Genomic DNA, 20051 nt, shown 5'->3' on the forward strand with positions numbered 1-20051 from the left:
AAGAACAAATTCCATTTAACATTACTATTAAAAAATCTTCTTTCGTAAAGTCCTTAACTAAATTTGATGCTGTCCTAATCACTTCACTGCTTGAACTGCCCGGCTTCAGGAAACACTGGACCTTGTAGTAAGCTTCAAACTTTAAACGTAAATGTTTTAGGAACACTCTGCTACAATTTCCACCAACAAAGAGAAGCCGAGGTCGACTATCGTCAGGTGTATTTGGCCTAGTTGATAGCTGTGTTGGAGAATTAATAACAACAGATTTAGATATCTGTAACTGTTCCCTTAATGGACAAATGTCGGAAAGCTGTCTTCGAAAGATTATTTAATTTTTTTTGTGGACTTTTTGGGTGATAAACATTAATTTGTTATCTTTAGTAGCATAGTTAAAAGCTCTTGCATAATATACACAGTTATGTTGGCAACAAAATAAGCGTTGTATATAAAGGAATTCATATTAAAAAGAAACAAAAACAATAATTTAAGTTTCTTTAAATCTCAGGCTCTAAATCAAATACCGTTTGAGTGGATTCAAACCCGTGGAAATATAGATATTTTTTTATGACAGTGCTAAAAAATAATGGATATTTACGTGAGAACATACCAAACAAAGCTACTAAAAAGAAGTGCGGAAATGTGGTATCTTCGAAAGGCTTATATATAATAATTTTTTTTTAATAAATATAGAGTGCATCTATTATAGGATTTTCACCAAATATGTTGTATGTAAACATTGAATTTAATTTAACCTATTAATACAAGTTATTTTTTTTTAATTTTTCTTTTAGATACTTATATAGAGCAGTGCCATTCGTTTAATTAGTTTAAAAAAAAGGAGTTTCAAAAATCGTAATAATATCAATTAGGTATTATTTTTTAGGTAGCTTATAAAAAAATATAGGTTTACAAAAGCAAATTTAAAACTATGTAGTTGAGTATTCAATCAATACCTAAGATATGGTTTTATAAAAAATGTATTATACTTATTCCAGTCAATTAATGTAGATAAAGATTTATTGATCATGGATTGTTTACAGTAATTCAATAGAAAAGTAATAAAATAGTTAAAGAAAGGTATTCACTGCATTTAAGTATTTATTTAAATCCTTAATTCAGTCATTGTTTTGCTTGAATATTTAACAAACTCCTTTCATTGTTTTAACGAGGCACCTTAATCAAGATCTCCTAGAGAATTTATTTTCTTTAATAAGAATGAGATGTCCAAAACTTTTCACAATTGGATGACAGTCAGACCAGTGAAGTTTTAATTTCAGATATTGAAGCCAATAAAAATATAACTTATTATTTTTTCCGAAATTGCATCTATAAGCAATATAAGTGGTTTGACTTCTTCCAATCTAAAAATATCGAATAATTTAAATAAAACCGTAAGTTTGGAAACGTTTTCTACTGTAATATTTCTGGATATTTCGCAAAAATCTTAATAGAGAAAACGAAATGTGAAAACAATTGTGAATATTTTTTGAAAAAGGATAAATCAAAAATAAGCAATAAAAAAGAAATATTTCAAATTCATAAAAATTACTAACTCAAATAACGTATTTTCTCTAGTAAGATCATCAGACCATTTTTTAAATTTATGTCAAAACAATAAAATTATTTAATAAATTCATAATTAATTTATAATACAATTTATAAAATAAAATTAGATAAAACAAAAATAAATGTACTAAAACTATGCTCATGGAAAATTAATAAATATTGACAGTTATTAATTAAGATTCTGATTTATAATAATCAAAAATGGGTAAGCTTAAAACCTTATTAGCAAATCTTAAAAATATAATTATAAACCTTACCAAAAATTATTCATTTTATCTACAAGAACTAAACCAAGATCTTACACAAATTGTTTTTCAATTTTCTATGAGAGCCACTTTCTGTATTTCTTTCTTTTACTTATTTAAGTAAATCTAAAATCAATTTATTAATTTTATGATCTCTACGTAAATTACTAGTCAAAATTCACCAAGAAAATGTTAATAATTTTTTACTTTTATTTGAACAAGCAAAATTGAATTTTTGAATTTGTAATGTCTTTATATTTACTGAGTGTTTTCAATTATTATCTTGTAAATATAGTGTTTTTTGAATATCTTGTTTTAATAGAAATGTTTTACTATAAGTTAGATAACTCAATAATGATAAGCAGAGTAACTTTTACTATATTAGAACAAAACTAGGTCTGTATATTTACGTGAAACCTACTTATAACTTAAAATTTGTCCTACATATTTTTTGTATATTAGTTTTTGAGTAAATTAAGTGCAACACGCTTTTTATTTAAAAACTTGACCCTCTTAAACACAAAATGGAGAAAACATCATGTTTGTTCTTGGAATTATAACTTGTATTAAATTTTGTTGGTAATTTTGTAAAAAAAGAGGTTCTTATATAATTTTTTTACTAATTTTTGTCTCAAAAACATATTTTGGTAAGTAATTAATTATTTGTATATAAAATTAAACTTTTAAGAAATTTCAGCATGTCTTCACTCTTAAGTATATCACTCATTACTTGACCACCTAAATGACACACTGTGTTTGTTGTATGTTAAAAAAATAATAATACAAACATAGTTGGCAGCATCATACATGTCTTAAAAAAATAACCAAAACGGCCGCTTAGCCGGAAATTCCAGCATCGTTGAAAACCTCAATCAAAGAAGTCCAGCAGCTTAAAATGAATCGTAGATTTTCCGCATCGCGGTTGCACCACACGGTGAACGAAACTGACCGGCAGTCGATAGTCGATCGAGCACATTTAACACAGGATTCAATCAACGCCACAACATAAAAGACCAAATTTTTAAGAGTCCTTTAGTTTTATAAAAAAATTAAAAATTTTACCTTAAATAAATTTACGAAGGGTATTAAAAAAATTGGTTTTTAAACAGAGTTGTGGTGCATAAATGTTATGAAATTTGAAACATAAACATATATATATATATTTCTTTTTTATTTTTTTTTTTATAAAAACCTTTTTTTAAAGACCTCATTGACTATTTTTATGAATTCATAATTACGTTTGACTTTTTCAGATCGGTAAGCTTTGTGGTCTATCTGCGGCCTATTACATTTTTATTTTGAAATAATATATCTAAAAGTTACTTGTTATTGTCTTTTTGTACCCGATTTTCTTTCCCATGGGTTTTTCTGCTGTGTTTTGCGCTCCACAGTTAATATTCTTGTTTAAATTTAGTCGTTTTTTTTTGTAAATAGGCTAAGGTTTGGAATAGGTACTATTTTTAGTGTTTAGAAGAGTGGCATCACACAAAGATGCCAACATTGGTCACTTCTCATTATTGTTCCTGTGTATCAGTTTTATATTTGCAATGTCTTCCTAATTTGTCTCATGAACATCTCTTCAGGTGCTTACTACACTTATTTTTTGTGTTTATTTAGGCAAATAAAAGTATTTTTATTTGATTTTTTTTATTTTCGATCTTCAAATTCCTCCTGGCCATTTCGGGCGTTATTCGACGTATTTCTTGACGGATGCGTTGTTTTAAATCATCTTGATTTGCCGGTTGGCTTTAAATACCTATTCTTTAAGGTATCTCCATAAAAAAAGTCTAGTGGTGTTTGTTTAGACTTTAAAAATAATAATTTATAAAAAAACGTGGCAACGTGCGTGCGACGGTGAGACGAGGTGGGAGCGAGTCGTGAAGGGAGGACGATGACGCCATGAACGGGAGTAACGAAAAAAAAAGAGATTGATAGAATTCGTTGATATAAAAAAGGATGTAGAATTTGTCTCACTTTGTAAAATTTAAAATTAAATAAGTTATAAATCATACAGTCCAATTTCATTTAAATTGGTGGTCCTTCGGCACACGATCCACGCAGCAGTGTTAGATCAGGTGATCTTAGTACCCACTTAATTTTTTGATTAAATTGTGTATGTTATTCCCTCATTCATTGTGGATTTACATGGGACAAGTTCCAATAGTGCTGGGTATTTACACCACCATTCAAGTAGAAAGTCGCTTCATTAGAAAAAAGTATATTTTTCACTAAATTTGGATTCTCCAAACACATATTTTGCAAAAACTCACAAAATGCAAGGCGCCCCTCAAAGTCTCCTTCCAAGAGTTTTTGATGAACATGTATCTTTTAAGGGTAATATTTTTTCGTATGTAGTATTTTAAAAACAATTGTTTTTCTAATATCCATGTCCTTTATAATATATAATATTCTTAGTTATTCTTACTTATTATCCATATCCTTTATAAAATATAATATTCTTAGTTTGGGGACATTAAGAATATATTGTTCGAATGGAATGTACTCAAATTAAAACACAAATTCTCTACTAAAACCAAAACTATATTATTTCCATTCAAGTATAATAACCTTTTGTTCGATAGCTAACTTGCTTATGCTATCATAATTAATCGACCTACTTATAGGCTAGAGGGAATAACCTTACATTAACACTTATTTCCTTTATGATTTCGCATAGAAACAATAAGCCATCGCAGAATTTTTTAAAAACTACTTTTAAGGGTCTTTAACCTATTGCATACTACCACACCTTTCCCGTTAAAATAAAAATAAAACTATGTTACAACATTGTTTTTTTTTCTTGAACTAAAACCCAATAAACTTAAACTAACTATTTTAACCATAATAAACATCATTATAGCTCTACTTAATCTGATCACTATACCGTTTTACTCTATTTTTATGCACTTCCACACTTTTACCGTCAATGTCTAAAATAATGTTTACGTCTCTTTCCTTAATAACCGTATATGGTCCTTGGAACAATGTGTCCATTTTATTCACTTTACTATTATTTTGTAACAACACTTTTTCACCTGGCTTATAACTAATTTGTTTACAGTTTTTATTAAAATTTTCCTTCCGCTTACATTTTGTTTCTAAAATATTAGCTCTTGCATCATTCCAAGCTTTTTGCAGTCTATACTCGATTTCCATTGGATAAATTGTCAAAGTTATATTAGGGATCTATACCATGCTTAACATTACTTGGAATTATATAAGGCTTTCCAAAAACAAGTTCAAATGGTGTATATTTCGTGCTTGTATTCACGCTGGTATTATACGAGAAAGACCAAAATGGAACCCAAGCACTCCAATTATTTAAACTTTTGGAAACTTGCATTCTAAGATATGCTGATAAATGTTTATGCGAGTTTTCCAAAGCTCCTAAGGTTTCATGCTGGTATGCGGTGGAATGTAATAATTGATTAATTTTTAATAACTGACAAGTTTCTTTAAAGATTTTTGACATAAATTCAGTTCCCTAATCGGTGATAATATCACGTGGGATACCATAACGCAATACAAACCCTTCTACGAAAGCCTTAGCTACAATAATTGTTTCCTTATCTGTTAATGGATAACATTCGACAAACTGAGAAAGATCGCATTGGATTGTCAAAATGTATTTATTATTTTGTATGTCTTCAGGTAACAGACCTACTAAATCTAAGAAAACTCTTTCAAAATCTGAAGTAGCTGTTGTACTGTTGTCATTGGTTGTTTAATCATATTTGAATGTATATACCTTTGACAGTCATCACACCGTTTAACAAAAGCTGCTACATCTTTCTCCAAGTTGGACCAAAAATAGTTTTTCCTAATATTTTTACACATTCTAGTTGTACCTGCATGTCCACCTGTAGGTAGCATGTGGTAATCATTCATAATCAATTGTTTTAATTCATCATTATCAACGCGTTGTTTATCCTTTATAACTATAATTTTTAGTGCGCTATTTTTTAAAATATTTTTCTTTTTTCTTAAGTCATTAAAAAATTTTTCTGAACGTTCATTTCTTAAAATAACGACTTCCGGAATATTATATTCATTGCAAAATCTTATCAGATGTCCCAACGAAGTACCTAAGTCATACGTTGGTCGACCATTCTGGATAATATAAATAATTTGCATATCGACGTCATATACTATATTATTGTTGCCTATCTTCTTTGTTTTATTACTAGCTAATTTTTTGTTTTCTATTTTTAAATATTCAGTAGATGATATTGGTTGTAGTTCTATTAAATTAGCTGGACGTTTAACTCTACAATAACTGATTGATCAGGCCTATTATTCATAGAATTACTTTCCACTTCTAAGCAATTTTCTTTTTCTTTATATTGTGCTCGAGTCATCACATTCATAATACCCCTCACGTTTTCATTCATACTTTTTAATTCATCAACATCTATACACACACGAGATAGGGCATCTGAAGTTACATCCTCCGAACCCGGCACGTAATGAATAGAAAATTGGTATTCTTCTAGAACTAATCTAAATTTGGTTAATCTGCTAGATGGATTAGTCATATTAAATAAATATATTAATGGTTTGTGGTCAGTTAATATTTTAAACTTTCTACCAAACAAGTATGGACGAAAATGCTGTACCGCCCACACTATCACCAGAAGTTCTTTTTCTATTGTACAATAATTCTTCTCAGCATTGTTTAGTGACCGTGATGCAAAAGCTACGGGTTTGTCATCAAAATTTGACAAAATCGCTCCCAATGCAAATCCGCTAGCATCGGTACGTAAAATAAATTTATGATTTGGCGAAAAATTTGAGTATTGTAAAATGGGTGAATTTATAAGAGAATTTTTTAATTTTTCAAATGATTCCTGACACTCTTTTGACCACTTCAAGACTACACCTTTTTTTGCTAAGCTATTTAAGGGATATGCAATGTCTGCAAAATTTTTAATAAATTTGCGGTAGTAATTTGCAAACGCAACAAAACGTTTAGTTTCGTCTCCACTTTTAGGAATAGGATAATTCATAACAGCCTTGGTCTTTTCAGGATCCGGTAGTATACCTTCAGAAGATATTAGGTGACCTAATATAAAATTTCTTCCTTCAAAAATTCGCACTTTTTAGGATTAAGCTTTAAATTTGTGCTTCCAAGTCTGTGCATTATTTTAATTAAATTTTGATTATGATGTTGAAGGGAATTCCCAAAAATGCAAATGTCATCTAAATAGACAAAACAGGAATCATTTAACCCTGACATCGCTATAGTCATGAGTCTTGAAAAAGCGCTAGGGCTAATTTTCAATCCCATTGGTAGCCGTTTCATTTGGAATTGACCTTGATTTGTTGTGAAAGATGTTACAGGTCTACTACTTTGTTCAAGTTCTAATTGAAAATAAGATTGAGCAAAATCCAAATGAGAAAAATAAATAGAACCCGAAAGAGAGTCCAAAATTCCGGCAATATTTGGGAGAGGACATTTTTCATCTTGAATTTGCCTATTTAATAATCGGTAATCTATTACAACTCTATATTTTTTCTCACCGTTGGAATAACTTTTCTTTGGAACCAGTAATAGTGGTGAAGAATATTCCGAAATTGATGGTTCAATTATATCTTCTTTTAACATTTTTGTAATTTGGTTATCCAATTCTTGCTTTTGAGAGTGAGGTAACCTATAAGGTTTAACATACACCGGAGATAAATTCTCTTTTACTCGAATTGTTTGCTTATAAATATTGGTTACTGTTAAGGGGTCATTGTTTAGATGAAAAATATCTGCAAATTTGGCACATATCTTATCGATTGAAAGTTTCTCTTCCTTGTTAAGTGACTTTGTATTCATTAAATTTAAAATTTTTTCTACACGTTCAACAGATATGTTTGTTTTTTCAAATTTGCATACGTCATAATCTTGTATATTTTGTACTCTAGGATGAATATTTTTTAGTTTAGTTTCCTTTTCAGTTACATTTAATATTCGAACTGGCATTCTATTTTCTTTAACATTCACTATCATACTTGCTACCAATACTCCTTCGCATAATTCATCATTCACAACTAGCCATTCACCCTCTAAGTTAGTGTCAATATATTTAATTATTTTACATCTCGGGGGAACAAAAATAAAATTATCGTCTTTTGATTCCAAAGGAACACTAATTTTCCTATTATTTACCCGTAAGGAAAAAGTAAAATTTTCATAGTTATTTGTAATTTAGAATTAAATTTTTCGAAAAAATCCGATCCTAAGACACCTTGTATACTACTATCAAAGCTCTCTATAACATAAAACTCGTAACTAGTATTTACATTGTTTACCGTAAATAAAATATTTGCTGATCCTCGCGAAACGGTAGACCCAGAGATTCCTATTATTTTTATCTTTTTTGTTTCGTCAGTATAATTTGATAAATTATTCAATGCATTTGAAAAAATACAACTTAAGCTTTCTCCTGTGTCACATAATAATAATAAATCTCTTGAACCACATTTTACTCGAATAGTATTTAATCCATTTATGCTATTTAAAAATCCTACATTCGCATTTAAATTAGACTCAAAAAAACAATTTACTTGTAGGGTCATCGCCATCGTTACCTGCATTTTCTGCACTCTCAACATATACGCGACCTATATTATTCCTGGTGCTGGTAAAATTTCCGCCTTGTGGTCTCCTAGAAAAATTTCTACCCCGACCTTGATTCCGATTTATTGCTCGCTGGTTAGTTTGATAATTTCGGTTTGCATAATAATTATTACTATTATTTCCCGGAGTAAAGTGCCTTGCACCTTGTCTACCCCTAAAAGAACTATTAAATCTACCCCTATTAATATTAGTATTTCCACGAAAATATTGAGTACGACCACGAGTATAAAATAGATTAGACGAAGGGACACTCGAAAAATTTGCAACTTCTTCATCTTTTGCTCCTGTTATAGCGTCTTTTAGATTCTCGTAATTTCTAGCTTTTATTATGGTTTTTAAATTACTGTTTCGCAAGCCATTCGTAAAAGCATTTATAGCGTGTTTTTCATTTACCGACCTAAGAATTTGTAACGAATTATTATTGTCAGCTTGTGAGATGGTTAAATCAATCATTAATTTTTCTATATTACGCCCATAATCATCAATACTTTTATGACCTTGTTTTGAGTTAAATAATTGGGTTGCAAGAGCAGCCGATGATTTTTTCGTAAGAAGGTGTTTTTTCATATCATAAATTAACTCTTCGATAGTGTTATAGGTTGGTTCCAAGCGTATTTTAGCATTTTGTGTTAATTTTACCTTAAGCAGATATTTGATAAGTACAGCTTTACCCTCATTACCTAGCATTTCGCTATACATCTCAATTGCATCAATTAGCTGTTTGGTGGAATCTTCTGATCCATCCATGTTAGATAATGTGGATGCTGCTGTTTTTATGTCAAATGTGTCTGTAATTTTGGTCACTGATTTTTCGCCTATAACACTACTCTCTTCGACCACTTCTGTAGTTACTCGTATATTTAATTTTAATGCATTAATTATTTCTACTCTTCCTAACAAAACTTCCTTACACTCATTAATATTTAAAGTAATTTCTTTAACAAATTCACTAGCTAACTTAAACACATCTTCCTGGTGTTCAGATTTATCAAAATTAATTTTTAACTCATTAAATTGATCATCAAGTTTCTTTAACTCATTAAGAAATTTATTTACGCGCTCAATATTTTCTCTACGTCCTTGAGGCTCTTTTCTAATATTACGTCTTAACTGTACAATATTTCCTAATATTTCTTTAAATTCGCTAACCATTGATAATTACTTGAGCAAAAAATATAATTATAAAAATAAGCATATATAGTACTAAAACATTTAATCTGTTATGACTCGTTAACCTCCATATAGACCATTCTACTAGAATCCATAACTATATACTTCTCCATATTTATCCACTTAACACTAAAACTCACTAACTACTAAACTCACTACTCACTAAGTTTCTGCTTAGTTCATTAAACTAGTTCTTGACTTCGCGTAATTTCACGTCTTATTTTAGTCTCTAGGGTTTTCTTTGCCCGACGACAGTAGTACCAAAGGATACATATTACTAGGACTGTACCACCAACCAACTCCAAAACTTCCATTGCCGATACGCCATTACATCCATCAGCAGTAACGCCGCCGCTATTTCCACTTTGTGCTATTATTCTTTCTATTCTAACTTCTTCCTTGGATTGTGTTTTACCCATTTTAAGTATCCTTTTTAACTTTCTTTTCAGGGAAACTGGACTCTTTTCAAATGGAACCACAAATAGCAAACTTTTTAGCTAGTAGCCTTTTTAATCTGTGATGGAACTTGGAACTGTAGGCATTGTGCTACCACTATAAAACTTAACTTAAGCACGTGCGGCTGGCAGGGTCGCCATATAATATTCTTAGTTTGGGGACATTAAGAATATATTGTTCGAATGGAACGTACTCAAATTAAAACACACATTCACTACTAAAACCAAAACTATATTATTTCCATTCAAGTATAATAACCTTTTGTTCGATAGCTAACTTGCTTATGCTATCATAATTAATCGACCTACTTATAGGCTAGAGGCAATAACCTTACATTAACACTTATTTCCTTTATAATTTCGCATAGAAACAATAAGCCATCGCAGAATTTTTTTAAAACTACTTTTAAGGGTCTTTAACCTATTGCATACTACCACACTACCTGCCTAGATGCTACATGCCGATTATCTTGAACCGCCCATGAAACTTCTAACTGCTTCTTTTCAACTTTAGGGACGCCATATCTAGGAACATTTCTTACATGACCAAATCCACTAAACTTCTGCTTAATTTTGCTAACTGTCAATTGCGATATTGGTGGACGATTGGGGTATTTTTGATTAAATAACTCTGTAACTTTCTGATTCGCTCTAACTCGATTACCATAGCCAATCAAGATTTCTATGCGCTGTGTATAAGTAAGCCGCATATTAATATAATTTAGTGTTAAAAAAAGGAAATAGACTGAAAAAGTAGTAAAAGGTTACCAAAATACACACAGAACTATTAATAATAATAACTATTGACCTTTTTAATTCTTGTGTTTCCCGCGTCATAAATCCAAAGCCTACAATGCAGCTATGCCAAAATATTGAATTTTCGAATTTTGAATGAGAATAACGACTTTATTTATTTACTATATAATATATATATATATATACATTTATAGAATACTTTTATTTTTTAACAGAATTTAGCCGATTTTATCTTAACTAGTTTCACCGCCGTTGAAAACATCTTATTATTTTCCACAGGGCAGCAAAGATCTTAAGGTTATCCCCGTAGTGCATTTCGTGACATGATGGAACGCAAGAAGTAGTGGAAGTAAAAATAACGGCATATTTGTGAGGTTTGCAGTAAAAAATTTAAATGTTCATTTTCCAAGAAAAGGTTATTTTTAGACAGTCACCCTTAAAAAAACTATATCGACCCTTAAAAGGTGTAATAAATAAATTTAAAGTTAGCCACGTATTTTGGACGATCGTGTGTCATAACTTATAAGAACGACATAACTTTACCACAAAAAATTTAATAAAAGCCTCACAGGAATAAAAATATGCTTTTGTGTGAAATGTATCATAAATGCCCTAAAGAATTTGGATTTATTGTTGTATTGGGAAAAGGAATCTTCCAATACGGTCTTTTTTATTATTCACGAAGCATCAAATAATAATAGAGCGAGAACATAAGATTCCTTGGCGCCTTTTTGCTATGTTAAGTATTCGGTATATTTAGATAATTTTAAAATTAAATACTAAAGAATGTTAAGAAGCACGAATCTTTAAGAATTTTTGCCAACTGAAATGGTAATTAATTTTCGGCAAATCGATGACATGCTACATGCATGCCGCATACTTCCATTAAAAAAACTGTCTTTAAAAAAACAGAATTTAGGTAACTTAGATAGAAGTTACTAGCTATAGTATAGTACGCATTTTTGATGCCGCGACAATCAAGTGAATTGGTGTTTTTTTCAAGTTTTCAATTTGTCAAGTTTACACGCATTTTCCAAAAAGGAAATTTTCAGTTATATATCAACACATATAATAATGTTAATTTAACTTATTGATGCTAGATTTGGGATTAAAAATAAAAATCAGAAACAGATATATGTTATTCTAAACGCAAAAATTGCATCTTCAAAGCAATCAAAAATTATCAACATTCTTATTCTTAAACCATTTTTTTAAAATTTGAAATGGCAACACCGCAGGCAAAAGTTGATATCATGTTGCGAAATATCATCTTGATAAACGGCTTTGTGTTTACATTCGGCATTTGTGAAGTTCTGTGTTTTTCTTTAGTTTTTGAATGGAAAAGTTGAGTCAGTTCAGTGTTTTTGTAAACTGTTACGATAGTAAAAACTTGTGGCGTTTGTGCCGCATCATGGAAAAAAGGAGGCTTTAAGCCGATCTTTTCACAATTAAATATCGATATTGTCATAACATATCAAGGGAACCGTCATCATAAACGTAGAATAATAAAAACTTATTAAGAAATCTATAATAATTATAAAATATTTAATTTCTATAAAAATGCCTTATATTATATAAGTACCTTTACTCTAATAAAGTACGTTAAAAAAACGTATAAAGAGTTTATAAACGGTAATATTGTTTATATCTTAAAGCATCTATTAATAATAAATGTTTATCATGTAAATATTGTTTGACCACGTCATTAATAAAGAATACTTGTGTCGCTGGAATCAACAATGCGATTGAGCCGCGTTACGATGTTGTTGCCTTTTTTTCTCTAATATACGTGATCTACATTCATTAAACTTTGAATGTTGACTTCTTTATAGAGTATCTTATCATATTTATATGAAAAAAACTATTCATTTATTAAATGATATAAATATAATATAAATTTATTAAAGAGGAATAGTATTATTTTGCCGCTGTCAAAATAAGTGACAAATTTTTATGATATTATAAATTTTCAATGTTCTAAGCTAATATCTTCGCTTACTCTCGAGAAAAGTACAATTATTATTTAAAACGGATGCGCATATTAGTGAATATTTCTGCGGTTGTTAACTGATATTTGTTAACTATTATTCTTTTTTAAGAGAGTCGGGCTTTGTTGCAAAGACTTTAGTTTTTAGATGATCACATAAAAAAAATTTCAAAGGGATAAGATCGGGAGATTTATCAGGCCATTCTACGGTATCTCTCTGGCCAAACCATCGTCTAGGAAATAAGGACAAGCGTTCAAAAAATGACGAACGGCAGCAGCATATTGTAGTGGTGCCTCATCTTGTTGAAACATCAGTTTATTTTCTAGAAGGAAATCTTGTTCAAGTAACTCAGCTATTCTGGGGGACTGACTGGCCGAAGTCCTAAATAATTTTCAACATTAAGATTTGTATTAATAAAAAAATGTCTAACAAGATGATCTTCCAGGATACCAGCCCATACATTAAGTTTTTGAGGTCACTGCGTATGTGTTTCTCGAAATAAATAAGGATTTTTATCGCTCCAGGGTCAACAATTGTTTCTAAATAAATGGAATCACTAAAGTATACCCAAAGATAAAAATAATTTACATTTAGCTTATAAACTAGTTTAATTTTAATTTTAAAAGTTTGTGACTGGTACGTTTAGACATGCCAGATGTGGTACCAATTTTCCGAGCAGATGTATTAAGTTTTATCTCAACACTACAATTTGTAACACTTTATTTCTTACTGGATATTGCTATTTATATAAGTTCATTTTTGTCCTGACCCTGTTTTTTGATATTTCCTTATCAAATCCATTACATAAGGATGATTTAGCCTTTTATCCGGATAATTTCCATTAAAAGCACGTGTCTCTGCTCTAGCAGACTTATTTTGTTGATAATAAAGACCCATCAACTCAATTCATTCTTGCATCGTATAAATCAAAGCTTGTTATCAATATCATCAGGACTAGATTAAACAAATACTTCGTGGTACTGTTGTTATTGCTCACGTCAACAAAACATCGATACCAAAGTAAGAATAACTTAACTACCAAAAGCGTTGAAATTTGCAGGTATTTACTCCATATCTTAAACTTTTCATCAAAATAACTTGAATTTTCGGAATGTAACACCTGGATCAGCAAAAAATTATATGCGACTAACAAAATTGAAAAATTTAAACTTTTGAGAAATATCACGTTTATTAAAATTTCTTAAGAATGAATAAAATAGATAAAATAAAAAAATAAAAATAGGCTATGTAGAGAATAAAATTAGTTTTAATTCAAGGTATCACGCGACCAAAAATATTAGTTTTTTTTTATAGACATGGAATACGCATGTATCAAAATTGTCACTAATCCATATTATAAAGATAAAAACTAAACAAAATTGATACTTTACGCTATAAATTCTGAGAAAGACGATAAAGGGTTGTCAGATAAACATACTTCTAATATCTATTTTCTATAATTTCCAATAATATATTTTATATCAACGTCTATACTACTGCCTGGGTCTTACATAATTTATATTTTTCCTGCGTAGTTTACTTGAGAATAAAAAGAATATAATTTTATTAGAATTCTCAAAAATATCTCACACTGAGATGGGGATATAAAAATAAGAACCCTTAGTTACACTCACTGATGATATAATAGTTTCAATTAATGAAAAAATATCCATAGCATAAAAACTAATAAGGCCTAATTTAATAATTATGCATCACATATCGGAATCTACCCAAAAAAACTGCGCAGTTTAGTTAGAAAAAAAAAACAATAAAATCCTCTATTTCCCACAAAGGTTCACAGCTACTTCAAATATTGTCCCCAGCTGCCGGTTATCAAGTTTGTTGAGGCACGCACAATTTGCCGGTTCAGTGTGAAATTTTCCACGCTAAAAGTCAGGTCTAGTCTTTTTGCTTTCTTTTTTTTGACCCCATTAGCTTTTGTTTGTTTGGAAAATATTCCGTTTTTTTTTCTCGTTATATTTTACACAGGTGTTTCTTTAACGATATATTGAGAAAGTTTATGAAAAACTTTTTTTTATAATATGTCATCTTCATATTATTTATCTTATTATTATTACCGAAATTTATTTATTTTTTATTAGGGTTAAGTTTGAGTGACCTTGGGCTAGACTTCGCCCTTTTTTTCTTTTTTCATTTGTAATATTTGTCTATTTGTTGTTTTTTTTTTAATAAAAGACGATTATTATTAATATTATTGTTCTGTTTTAGCTCGCTGATAGCGGTGTTGTTAATTTCATCGGCCTGAAGGCAAGATGAATTTTGCTGTGGTAGATTTAGAACTTTCGAACAATGTTGCATGTATTCAGTATAACAGATTTCTTTATAGTGACAATCGTCCAGGCGGAAAGACCCAATGCGTTAAGGTTTTTGGACAGTGTTAAAGGGACAATTCTAGTGGATGAATTAACTAGAGGGAGTATATATATACATTATCTTGCCTACATTGATGTTTTATCTCGTGAGCTAGATCTGCGTATTTAGCAAGTTTAGTGTGTGTCGTTTCTAGGACATTATTGGTATTTGGCACTGCTATGTTAACTAGAAAGGTTTGCTTTTGGGCTTTGTTTATTAAGATTATATCTGGTCTGTTTGAAGTCAGCGTCCTATCGGTCAAAACATTTCTGTTCCAGTAGAGGCGAAAGTCGTCATTTTCAAGTACAGTTTCTGGTTTGTACTGGTAATAGGAGCAAGTTTCGCCAATTAGATGATAAAGTTTTGCCAGTTCTTGATAAATAATTTTTGCCACACAGTTATGTCGGTGCAGATATTCGGCAGCTGATAGAGATGTGCATCCTGACGTTATATGTTCAAATTGTCTCCGGTACAATACTATTGTTATTATTATTAATAAAATTGTTCGATTGCTGAAGAAAACTATTTTCTTCGAACCAGCGTTTCAAATTATATTTAATTCATCTTTAGGGCTCTACAAGAGATAAAAAGAAATGATATTTCATAATATTATTTTTTTATTTTTAAAAGATTTATTAACAAAATTGCCAATTGACAATTGACAAAAAGGACAATTGATGCACAAAAATACTCAACTGATTTATTTACACACTTACACTACTAAGCGCGATCATTTATGATCACTAGAAATATGTATTGACGTTATATTTATTTACTACTATTTAGGTCTGATTTAAATATAGTACCAATATTCTAAATTCTATACTGATGTGCGGTGTGCCCGCTTGTTTCATTCCGGAATGTTCGTCGAACAGGTGCTATTGGCGGCGTTGCCAGTATCATTAATCTACCTTCTTCCTAGGCTCATTCTATCCCATAATGATTACAAAGATGATGGATGTCGATATCGACAGAAGAATTCCTTCCTCCAACAGGATCTCTTGTAGAAATAAAAATCAATGTTTTACTTCAGAAAAAAACGTTGGGGCATATAACAATCCATCAGAACTTGCTTGAAGACCACTTCTACCATCGAATTATCCTTTAGTCCAGGTTATTCAGTCCTGAACTGCTGCTTCTGTCCTGAGTTTCTGAACTGCTAGGCTCTTCTGATCATTGGCAAACAACTCCTTCTTTAGAAAGCACAAAATGTTCAAAATATTCTCATACGTTGGTTTCTGTTGTGCCGCCTTTTTGGTACCTCTACCTATCTTCCGGCGATTTTTGAATTCTGTAAAGAATATTGTTAATAGCTTGCAGCTATTTGTATTGCTCATTCCAGGATGTTCCAAGTTTCAGTGATACAGCCTTCTAGCTCTTACGGTGATAGAACCATACCAAGTCACCATTGTTTTACCTCTGATCTTTGGCATTGCCATCATATGCGTCCTTCATGTGATTGGCGTTCGGAATCGAAATGCATACTAATTATGAATGGCATCTATTTTTCTACGCAGCTCACTCACATAATACTCTTTGGGGACATCAGTTCCTAACGGGCAAAAAATTTTAGATCACGTGGGAGACGAAGTTTTCTTGCCACAACAGGAGGCTCGTCTGTACATTCGTGAATGGCCGATCGATAACCCAGCAGAACCAAATAAAGAAACCTATCAAAATCTCTTAAGTGGCTAGAGACTACTTTATCGTCTACTGTTCGACCCTGCAATCTGACTGCTAGTGTAATGCAGTACTTCTCGTTTTCTTGATAACAAGTGTATTACAGATACACTTTAAGTTGTTCTGGAACGAGTTGAATTCAAAAACTTATCCTTAGTCCAAATGTAGCTCCAAAAATATCCTTAATTTATTTGCGGAAGTAGTCCATTATGACCACGATTTACTTATTCTCTGCTTCTTATTCGGATAAAATAGATCAGCGACATCAATGGCAATTCTTTTAAATAAACTTTCCACATTGTATTGATGCATCCAAGCCTCCTACTTTGACCGTGACTATCTTAAATACTTACCATAAATATAATGTATTTGCTACGCTAGTCCTAGTCCCTTACGCCTGTCTTGCTATTGACTCAATATAATCTTTCCTTCACTTTTTTCCAGGTCTTTGTTACTTCTGATGCGCCCTTTCCTTTTTGCATTCGTGGTCAACTATTTTCCGCCTCAAGAGTCCGTCTTCCAAAATTAGGGAGTTCAATTGTGCTCAATATGACTTGACATTGGGAACAACTTTTTCATAAGTTGGCTTTTTCCTCTCCTTTATCCTAGTTAGGACTATCTGGATATCGGGATCTTCCTTTTCGTCTCTTAAAAGATCCACATAGCCAAGTATCATCGACGATGGTGGTTCTTAACAACTAAGCAGATATCTTTGCACATTGTAAATATTTGCAGGCCTTTGGACGGGATATTTTTGATAGAGCATCTGTATTTCCATAGATTCTCCCTGCTCGGTGTTCACTATCAGAATCAAACTTCCGTAGTATTTCAATCTATCTTACTACTTGACTCTCGGGATTTTTAAATTGAATGATCCATTTTAAGTTGCATAGTCAGTTGCAGCATGAACCTGCTTTCATAGAGTTACTTGTAAAAGTGCTCTATCGCCTTGAAAATAATCAACTCTTGGTGAGTGACTTAATAGCCACGCTTTGGCTTGGACACCATCTTAATAAAATATCTAATCCTTTTTCTTCTTGGCCATCCTAGATTTAGGAGAGCACAGCTCCTATGCCCACATTTTTAGGGTCGGTGTTCAATAAAGGATACACTTGTCAGAGCCTCTTTCAACTCGAAAAACTCATCCATTATCCCAAAGATGCTGGTCATACACTTTTATAAAAGCTAAAAAAGCTCGTTATTTTAATAAATGTATTTGTGATGCTGTAGATTTCGTGTTTTTTACCTTTTATAAAAGAGCCTCTTTTAGGTAATCGAAAGCTTTCTGACCGTCTTGGGACCATTGAAGTTTTCGTTCCCCTTCTGTCAGCCTGGTCAATGGTCTTGCGATGTCGGCAAATAGACAGTCGAAAATAAGTGCATATCCCCAAGAAGCTGCGTAGCTCATGCTGGTCTTTGGGCTTGATGGTCTTTTTTTTTTTTCATACAGCCCTCAAACGATTTTCCTAACACAATTATGTCATCAAGATAAATCAGGCAAGTCTTCCAGGATAGTCCTCTTAAATTTTTTACGGTTGGCTAGAAACAAATAGTTTTTTTTAGCAATTTTCTAATGTACCAGAAAAACATCACTTCTAAATCACAATCTTTGGTTACCAATTTTTTAGAAATAACTAATACTCTGGGTTCTTTTAAGGTAATATTATTTACTTTCAACTTAACTAAAAATTACAAATGTAAAAATCAAACTAGAATTTAATATTTTTCTACTTAATGAAGCCAGTATTGTTTAAAAGCAGTGGCAAATGTGACTTATGGATAAGAGTATATATATCATTCAAAAAAATTTTAAACTTCACTGAAGCGTTTTAGTGAAGTTTTTACACCACATTTCTACCACATAAACAGTACTGAGGCAATATTATCTATTTCAATAAATATTCCGCGTCATATCAAAATTTACTAGGCAATGCAATGAATTGAACAATACGGTTTTTTTTCGTCTGCCAGCCTAAACCTATTTTACGCCCATAGGACAGAGATAGAAGTGAACAGAAATTACGTTTTCGAAAAACATTGTTTCCATACATTTTCCCCCTCCTGTTGCATTAGCCACGAATGATCCAATTAACTCTCCGGGCAGCTGTTTTTTGAGGAAATGGAAAATTAGAGAATTGCGGAAATATTGTCAACTAAAAAGGGGCAATTGTAGTAAAATTAATAACATTTTATTCACATCAAACTAAATATTAGATTGTCTCTTATATGTAATCATATAGTAGCTAATTACATTTCTTCCATACATAAGTTACTAATTTCCTAAATTACTCTATTCATTGTACGAAGGACTGCTTAATAATGCTAAAGCATAAAATATAATTTGTATGGAACGGTTATATATGAAATCCGTACAAGTTGTCAAAATGCAATATTGTTTTGAAATTGTTCTTGAAATATATTTTCTTTCTCAATTTATTTTTTTAACGAGAGGCAGAATAGTTACTATAACTAATAACAGACAATTTTCTTGAATTTCAGGAGACTCTCTTCAAGTGCTGCGGTATCGGAATACAACGTGGTAAGCCTCCGAAACAATACTCTATACTTTCGAAGTCGAACCTGAGAGGAGTGGGTTGCCCTTCCGAATCGACGGAAGACTCTGCCAAGGACCAAACATTTCCGACGAACACCTCGTTGACATGCAAGAACTCCAACGATTCGTTTACTGGCAATACAACCAGGCAAGATATTGTCTATTAAAATATATTATTTTTGATCAGTTTACATAAGAAATGGAATAAAGACCAGATTTCAGAGATAGATAATTTTTAATTATAGCAGTATATATAAGGTAATTTTCAACTTTTATGGAATCAGCATTATCTGAGACACTGATCATTGATTCTTTGTCAAATCCTATAGTAGAGCAATTAATATTAGGAGGTTAAACTGTTCGCACATGTAACGATAGTTTTGATCAATTGATATATCCAGTCTAAGAAAAAAATACACATCTTAAGATTACTATAGTTGGAAATTACTAGAAAATCAGATGACCTGCTTTGATCTTAAAGAAAATCCCATAGAGCCTCAAAGCAATACTTATTTGTAGATCCTTTTAAAAGTAATTCTCATCTTGTCCCGTAAGTCTATTGATTATACTTAAAGTATTATTCTAAATTTTATGAAGACGTCATTCTTTTTATGAGTTAAGACTAGGTGTACAGATGAA

The 20051-nt window shown here is 31.1% G+C and overlaps 2 protein-coding genes across 5 annotated transcripts in view; both read left to right on the forward strand.

Moving 5' to 3' along the window:
- LOC126734272 (pyrokinin-1 receptor-like) overlaps window positions 1-20051 on the forward strand; it is a 534619-nt gene that overhangs the window by 508453 nt on the left and 6115 nt on the right. For both annotated transcript variants that reach the window (XM_050437817.1, XM_050437818.1), the window contains one exon: window positions 19358-19560. In XM_050437817.1, coding sequence (XP_050293774.1) covers window positions 19358-19560 — 203 coding nt within the window. The remainder of the gene's footprint in view (window positions 1-19357; window positions 19561-20051) is intronic.
- The window catches only part of LOC126734274 (39S ribosomal protein L46, mitochondrial), a 245198-nt gene that overhangs the window by 144802 nt on the left and 80345 nt on the right, over window positions 1-20051 (forward strand). The window lies entirely within an intron of this gene.

Source organism: Anthonomus grandis, chromosome 3 (genome assembly GCF_022605725.1).
Source record: "Anthonomus grandis grandis chromosome 3, icAntGran1.3, whole genome shotgun sequence".
In the NCBI taxonomy this organism is placed as follows: domain Eukaryota; kingdom Metazoa; phylum Arthropoda; class Insecta; order Coleoptera; family Curculionidae; genus Anthonomus; species Anthonomus grandis.